The sequence below is a fragment of the Grammomys surdaster genome, unplaced genomic scaffold, assembly GCF_004785775.1.
Source record: "Grammomys surdaster isolate TR1022 unplaced genomic scaffold, NIH_TR_1.0 126531, whole genome shotgun sequence".
NCBI classification, from domain to species: Eukaryota; Metazoa; Chordata; class Mammalia; order Rodentia; family Muridae; genus Grammomys; species Grammomys surdaster.
In genome coordinates, this window is record NW_021621323.1 from 13656101 (window position 1) to 13664782 (window position 8682).

The 8682-nt window shown below is 39.5% G+C and overlaps 1 protein-coding gene across 2 annotated transcripts in view; it reads left to right on the forward strand.

The window, feature by feature from the left end:
* Ank2 (ankyrin 2) overlaps nucleotides 1-8682 on the forward strand; it is a 567056-nt gene that overhangs the window by 472735 nt on the left and 85639 nt on the right. Inside the window, exons 15-18 of one of the 2 annotated variants that reach the window (XM_028760361.1) lie at nucleotides 2463-2660; nucleotides 6155-6253; nucleotides 6725-6823; nucleotides 8351-8548. In XM_028760361.1, coding sequence (XP_028616194.1) covers nucleotides 2463-2660; nucleotides 6155-6253; nucleotides 6725-6823; nucleotides 8351-8548 — 594 coding nt within the window. The remainder of the gene's footprint in view (nucleotides 1-2462; nucleotides 2661-6154; nucleotides 6254-6724; nucleotides 6824-8350; nucleotides 8549-8682) is intronic. The other variant, XM_028760362.1, reaches the window with a different exon arrangement.

Here is an 8682-nt window from a genome sequence, read left to right on the forward strand (position 1 = left end):
TAAAAAGTTTGGGCTCAGCAAGTCTTCTTAATTTTGGTTGCCTAGGAGCAAAAGAAACAGTAGGCTTCTGTAGTGAAGCAGAGGGCACCTGCTTCCTGTCTAGGCTGAGGCCCAGTCACTTACACTCTGTGAGAAGGTCTTGTGCTGGAAAGGATCAGGGGACCAGGACTTCTCCATCGCTTTGTCCATTCTTTTGAGTCTTCTGAAAGTTCCCATGCTTTGTTTTGGGTATTGCCTTGGTTTCAGTTAACTTTAGCCTGGGGAAACAGATACAGGTTTTATAGTCCAACAAAGAAATAATTGCTCAAACTGAAAAGACCTTATGTACTTGTTTAAAGGATGAAGGATTTTCTTAGCAAAATTTATGTTATTTCTTTTTCCATTTTCAGATGAAAATATACCAAAGTATTTTAAAAGTAGGTAAGACATTTACTAGCTTTTATTCAAACAAGCAAACAAACAAACAAACAAACAAACGAATAAACAAGTACCTTACTGCTCTTGGGTCTGAGAACCAGGGAACTATAGTTAATAACTTAACCAGTTCCCAGTAACTACTACCAGTTACAGATTATCAATTAACTAGAAATCCAAAAATCACCATCTCTGCAATATTCTCTCTCTAAAATCCATAATTGACTCCCACACATAAAATAAAATTAATAACCGATAAAAAGTTTTTAATCTCCATTTGAGTGTATTGATTCTGTCCCCTCCTCACTGGGCTCGGCTGGTAGAAGTCTTAGAGGAGAACCCACAGCAGAGAGCCAGGGAAACTCTTCTTCAGGGCCCGAGTTCACACCAATTGCATTGCTCAGCACTTACCCTTGCTCTGACATTTCCTGTCAAAAATCATCTTGTCCTGATCATGTTCTTCATGGCCATCCTACTGCATCTGCCTTTAGTGTCTGAGTAGCTTGAATGACCTTGGGCAGGCTTTGAGACCGCATTGCACTCTTAGTCACGTGATCTAGAAAAATCGTTCAGTAATACATTCTATGCTTTCTTTTGGTGTCTATTATAGGACAAGTCATATATGCATCATGCATGAGAGAAATTTGTTAAGTTGTAGATTTTTTTTATAAAATTCCAATATCTTGCCATTCCTTTTTTATTGGATATTTTATTTACATTTCTTTTATTTGTAAAATAATTGTGTTGCTATTTCTTGTTAATTTCCTCCTACTTTTGAAGTTCATATGATGCTATTTAACCTCTTCCTATAGGTTTTCTAAAAAAATAATGTTCAAGTGTTACATTTATTCAGGCAGATCTACTATCTTTTCTTTGTCTTCATCTATTCTTATCCCTGGCAGCTTCTTCAGCTTTTTATTTCTCTTTTATGGTGACTCACCCTAGAGAATATTATAAAGACACACACCTTTGCATTCCTAGGGGCACACTCCATTTTATTTTTATAAGAGACAGCGTTGTGTGTAGATGTTTGCTTGTTTGTTTGTTTTTTAGTTCTTTTAACCCCAAGAAAGTGTTAGAGTCAGGTGATCTCATGAGCCTTGCCAAACAGGTCCTTCCTGTCTATTCTTCTCAGCACCAGCCTCTCAGTTTTTAGAGCAAAAACACTTGGCAGAGAGTTTACTCCTTTTTTTTTTTTTTTTTTTTGGCCAGAGTTTCATTTCATCTTTGAAGTCCTAGATGTGCATTGCAAGCGCATCTGCAATGCTTCCTGGAACAGTTTCTCTTTAAATCATTTTACAATGTAGTCTTTATCCACAGTTCTAGAACAAAATGGCCATCATTTGTGTCCTTGGCTCGGGAGTGAAGTAGAAATAGCATTTCCAGCTTCCTTGGGTCTTTTTTCTTGATTCAGTTCCCAGAATAAATCCTGCCTCTTGTTGAAAGCTCTTGGAGGAGAATCTAGGTCTTAGGATTTCTGGACTTGATTTTAGTTTTCTCCTTCAAAACCATGAGTTTGCCTGTAAGTAAGCATAGAGAGAGTTGAAGACAGAAAGAGTTAAGAGGTGGTTTTGGGGTGTCCATCAAACAATTACCAAATTTATGAGTATGCATACATACTTTTTAAAAATCTAAGAGAGGGACTTACTGGTTAAGAGCACCTTCTCTTTTGCAGAAGACTGCAGTTTGAGTTCCACACCTATATAATGGCTCACAGACTGTCTAGTTCCGGGGGGGGGGGGTCTAATGCCTCTTCTTATTTCCATGGGAACTTCCATGGTGCATTTCCATACATATAACCAAACACATAAAATCTTTTTAAAATTTTAAGATAGATATTTTTGTGGTCCAGTAGATCACTTCTATAACAAATACAAATAAAGCCATGGCAGAGTAGTAACAATTATTTTTTGAGTGGAGATTCCTAGTAACTCTTCCTAGAGGAAGATATCTTCCTAGAGGAAGGCACCGTGAAGTGTTTAAGAAGCATTCATCGCTTCTAAGTTGGCTTTGCTGGGACCTAACTGATCACTTACCTTGAGTTGTAGGAGGAACAGACGCCTTTACACATTGCCTCCAGACTGGGTAAGACAGAAATCGTCCAGCTGCTTCTACAACATATGGCTCATCCAGATGCAGCCACGACAAATGGGTACACACCACTCCACATCTCTGCTCGGGAAGGACAGGTAGACGTGGCCTCTGTCCTTCTGGAAGCTGGAGCAGCACACTCTTTAGCAACCAAGGTAAGGGGGATGACTGAGAGGGGTCAAGGCTTCCTTCAGCTGCAGAAGAGTTTCAGGGAGGGAAAATCTCTGTCAGGCCTCTGACTTGTTTCTATCTCTGAGTATTTTCGATTATAACCTAACTGATGAGAGGAGGTTATAAAATTCTATGTAATGTCTTCAAGGGAAATTCTTGCATACCTAACTTCTATTTAATGTGCTAGTTCCACCTGGTATAGGTACCATAATTATGATTTCATTACTACAAAGCAAAGTTTACTTATTTCTTCTTTTTACTACAATATATAGTCTTTAGAGAAAAAAGGGGGGGATTCTCAAATACATTGAATTGTCATCACTAGTGATGCGAAACTACGGCATTAGAGCAATAATGTTGTTTGCTGAGTGACAGAGCTAAGTGACAGCTCGCTTGCCTCCATCCTGCCCTTCCCAGTGCTAACCCTCAAGGTGATGGGGTCATCACCTCTCAAGTGGTATCTCATTTCCTTTGTCCAACTGTGTCGGGTCCTTTTTGTTGTTATGATAAAATCTCATGACCCAAAGCCGCTCATATAAGAGAGAGATTATTGTGGCTTATGAATCCAGAAGGTAGATGTTCATAATGTCAGGGGTGGCATGACAACAGGTGGCTGGAAAAGGAACCTAGGTGATCACATTTCATCAGCACAGCAGGAAGCAGAGAAAGAATGGGAAGTAAGGCAAGGCTGTACCTACTTAAGAGTCCACAACTGCCCCAAAGAATGCCAACAACTGGAGATCAAGTGTTCAGATTCCTGAGTCGATGGGGGACCCTTATTCAAACCACTACCCAACATTTACCAGGTTCACTTTCTATGTAGTTTACTGTTTACAGCGTCTAAACAGAGCAGGTTTGCAGATCAGTTCATGAGTTGTACTAACACCAAACAAAGACTATAATATCCCAAGCCTGTGTTCAAGATTCCGTGGTGATACCAGACAGCTTTTCCTTCTCTTGGATATATTCCACTAGAAAGTCACTACATGGAGGTGAATTATGATAAAGCATGATCATGCCCAAATAGCTGGAGCAAATTAGATTGAGCTAGTGCAGAAGACACAAAACCAAGGCAATCAGAATACATGAGCTTGTCACAGGGCAAAGTACTTTCCGCACATACAGTAGCAGTTCAGATGAATTAAAATGCCACTTTAGCTGGCTTTCAGTAAATTTGGAGTAAATACCACGCCTGAGGTCACGGAACTTATCAAGTATGGACAGAAGTATTGCTGTGACCTCTGAGCCCTCAGAAGGAATGCAGTCTACTAGTTACTGACAGCACAAGGAGAATCATAAAATAATCAGAGACATGTTCTGTTCTGGAGCTGTAGCTGTAGTCAGAGGTTAAGGCACTTGCTGCTCTTACAGGGGACTTGGCACTCACAAAGCAAGTTTCAGCCATCTGTAACTCCAGTTCCAGGGACTGTGACACCCTCTGCTGGCCTCTGGAGCAACATTCGATACACAGTCATACAGTCAGGCATTATGTACATTCATTCTTACACATAAAATAAAAATAAATGTATTCTCAAGTGTTCTGGCATGAGAAATTAATAAATTTTCAAATTATTCCATTTGAAGAGGTGAATGCATTTTAAAAGTTTTGTTTTTTAGAAAAAAAACCCTCAGAACTTAGACATGAATGAACCATGTACAATGATTATGGTAACCCAAGAGACTTGGCAGTCATCTGGATTGATGAGAATCCAAAGGAATAGAGTTAATAGATGTAAAAGTAAAGGAATAGAAGATAGTCTCCTGTCTTTCATAGACTTTCAGGATTGAAAAGACATGTCATTCCTTAGTGCAGTAGCAGAGTAAAATCGATGCAGTTGTTACACAGAGCAGTTTAGGACTGAGGCGCGCTGAATCCTGGGTGATTCACCATCCTTGAAGCCTCGTACATGTTTATAAATACCAGAGGGAGATGAAACCCTGACAAGATTCACATGGAAAGCAGTGGCCTGTGTCTCAACAGACTACCTTCTAGTCAGGCTCCTGTCATTCTGCAAAAGCTAAGCAGTTCGATTTGATAAGGGTTTCCAAACATACAAGAGGGTTGGCACAACTCCAACTGGACTGTAAGGATAGGGGTTTATTTTCTTCCTCCCTACAATGTTGTACGACAGAAATCTACTGTACGAAAGCTATGGCAATCCAACCCTTGTGTGCATGGAGTGCTGGAAACAGAGCCTCAACAGCAGGTGAACTTCCGTGGAAGGCTACTAAAGGAAGCCATCCTCCAGCCATGCCTACATTTGTCCCACACAGGGAAAAAAGCTAGAGGATTTACTCTTGTCCAAGAACTTATTAAGACCAAATGCTTATTTCTTTAAAAAAAATAGAAATCAAAATGTCATTCTAATTAAAATATAGTTGATCTGGTGGCACTTTGAAAGGGCAGCATTGGTTCTTGGGAGATATTCAGTGCCTTTGATTAGGGACTTAAATAGTACCCAGTACAGAAGTATTTGCTGAGTTTAATTTTTGGGGCCCCAGGGTGTGTTAGAGTTCTCAGACTCCTACTATTGTTCCAGAAAAGCACGTGGCTGAGGAATCTGTCCAGGAGGGTGGGTGACATCATAGGGCATGAGCTGTGCCACCTGGAGGTTTCAGTATCAGGACCTATGCTATTTATAGCATGCTGCTCATTGAAGTACTGCTGTTGGTTGGGCTCACAGGACATTGAGGGTATGCATATAAAATGCGTAGGGCAAGCATCTTTTAAAAAGCACATTGTTAAAGCTTCAGTATGTGGTTGACTATTTAGTATTAATCAGCCAATGGCATACCAGAACCATGGATTTGATTAGAGGAATTGATCTTTGGACAGAATGGTCTTCTGGGAAGGAGGACAAATGTCAGTATGTAAAAAACAAAAACAAAACAAAAAACCCAATGTTTTTAATAGAATACTATTTTATTTTATTCTGTAGATTATCTGGCCAGTTTTACAGAAAATATGTCAGCTGAACCAAATACTTTTTTTTTCTTTTCAACCAAAGCTTCATAAAATATTCTAAAACTTAAATAAACAAATTTGGAATAGAAAGTATAAAAAGGACTGTAAGAAATCGAAGACAGCTGTTCCTTTGGTCGCATTCATTTTAGACCAGCAAGACCAAAGACCTGCCTCTGGTGTTCCGCTTTCCACTCATAAATCAAAGCGGTTCACTGACACCAGTGCAGATTACGAATCTCAAATCTATTAATGTCAAGATTCAGTCCCCAAGATTTCATACATGTTTGTGGTTATTGTTGTGGTTGACTCAATGAAGCCTACCAAAGCTCCTACCAGGTCTGGGTAAACTTTATTCCTTACCCTTAGACTTATCCAGGAATGGCAGATTTCCTGCCATCTTTTTTTTTTCTTTACAAATGGAGGCTCAACAGTGTTTTCTTAATAGGTTAACAAAATTTTTGTAAGGAATTGAGGGGGGAAAACCCTAATTTACATTTCTCTATCGTACTATAGAAGGGCTTCACTCCCCTGCATGTAGCAGCCAAGTATGGAAGCCTGGATGTGGCAAAACTTCTCTTACAACGCCGCGCAGCAGCAGACTCAGCAGGGAAGGTAAGTGGCTTCTCTAGCATGTTTTAGTCATTGGATTCTGTTGACTCATTTTTTTTTATTTTAACCACTCATCAGAAATCAAGATTAATGCACCAGACAAAATTACACCAGCTACACAAGTTGGGAATATATGCCCCTAACCTTTGTTATACACTGCAATTTAGGAACCTTTTTTATATTTTATAGCTGGGCCTTATCCTGAGGGGCCCACAGCTTCTCTAAGAATCCCTGTGGTGTACATAGAAACTTGGACTTTTGCTTGTTGTGAGCAGAAAGCTACCCTTTGCTAATTTTCAGCACAAACATTTTCAATTTTAGTTATGTTTCTAATACGAAAATTATCATTCTTTCCATTGACCATATTAATTAATTAACATGTAATTAATAAATAGCACCGTCCATGCATCCTGGTAGCTTCAGAGCGGCTAACGCTAACGTATTAATGCTGAGATTCAAATACCACCTTTACAGAATGGCCTTACCCCGCTCCATGTTGCTGCACATTATGACAACCAGAAGGTGGCGCTGTTGCTGCTGGAGAAGGGTGCTTCCCCTCATGCCACTGCCAAGGTGAGGACCAGAGCCTAGGATTTCCCGGTGCCATGTATCTATAATCCAAGTATACATGGGCCTTGCTTTTAAATAACTGGCATGAAACAGTGATAATAACTTTCACTATTGGTAACTTAAAAAACAAAGCTGTTTCTACCTATTGCTATGTCTAAAACCTTCTATTTTATTCATTTATTTATTTATTGCAACTGTTAGAGCCACCAGTTATCAGTAGGGAGTGCATATTAGTTTGTGGAGACTAATCTTATTACTAGCTGTCAGTGTTTTGGATACTGAGACATTTACCTGACAAAGGCATTATAGGTTTTTCCTTCTTGCCTATAAAACATAACCTTTCATACCTTCATTTCTTCTAACATCAAACTTTTTACTCGGCTCTTCTAAAGAGTCTTGTTTCTTTGTCTTTTAAATGTTTATCTCTGTCAACTTCATTGTGGAGACTTTTAAGTGGGTCTGTAGACTACTAATACCTTTGTGTTGTGTATCTGTCATCTAAACCTAAGCACAGTTCCTACCAAGCCTGGTTACCTAGCAACAGATTATCTACTATGCTCTCAGTTTATGATGGTCACACATACATTTTTAATGTTGAAGATATGCACAACTGTCACATCTTTCAGTCATTTGTTTGAAAAAATATGTTTTCATATCACATGTTAGACTTTTTATCATGATTGGGAAATAGCCATATTACATTAGATTCCTAACACTGGCAAATCTTATTCACATTGTGTTTCTTCACTCATCACAGAGCCTGGCTTATTCTAGGACTTAAATAGCATTTGCTTGAGGAGTGGAAAGAACAGTCCAGTGAGAGCCATTTGGAGAAAAGTATCCTAATAATACCATAGAAGTTACTAGATTTGGTTCTGTGTGGTTAAAATAATATCTGACATAGAATTCAGTGGTGAGAAACTGTACGATCCAGGAGCATTATGGATAGATCATGGTCAGTGCAGAACAGGTTGTCTTTCAGGAGAGAGGACTATAAATGACCAAAGGGACAGAACATTTGAAGGCCTAGGATACTTAGCCTGGATGAGAGAAGCTAAGAAGATCTAGAGACGTTTCTAGACAGAGAAGCAACCGACCACCAGGTATTAAAGGACTATCATGTAGAAGAGATGTCTGCTGTACTTCTTTTTGTGTTTGGGAGAGAATCTGATTATGAAGAGGCTTTCAGACTTGGTGCTTTTACATCTCTATTTGTTCTAGGGTATAACAGGTGGTCCTTTGTCCTTGGTTGCAAAGCTTTGGGTATGTTTAGATAGAAACATGAAGCTAAGCACCTACATTAGCTGTCAGCTTACATTTATCGTCTCTGGCTGATTATACTCCATTATTTCCATTGGAGGTGAATAGTTGAGCACTAAATGTTCTCTGTGTGTGTGATGTATGTGCACATTAATGTTCTGTGTGTGTGTGTGATGTGTGTGCATGCATGTGTTTATGTGTGATGTGTGTGTGTATGTGTATCGTGTGTATATGTGTGTGTCCCATTTATCTCTTTGGCTTCTGTTGTAGAATGGCTACACCCCTTTACACATTGCTGCCAAGAAGAATCAGATGCAGATAGCTTCCACGCTACTGAACTATGGAGCTGAAACGAACACTGTGACGAAGCAAGGCGTCACTCCACTGCATCTGGCCTCACAAGAGGGGCACACAGACATGGTCACCTTGCTTCTGGAAAAAGGAGCCAATATCCACATGTCAACCAAGGTATTCTCTTCTAGGCTCTGGCTTCAATCAGGTCCACTACATAAATTCCAATAGAAACCAAGCAAAGATTATTTCAAACAAAAATGGTGTGTGTGTGTGTGTGTGTGTGTGTGTGTGTGTGTGTGTGTGTGTGT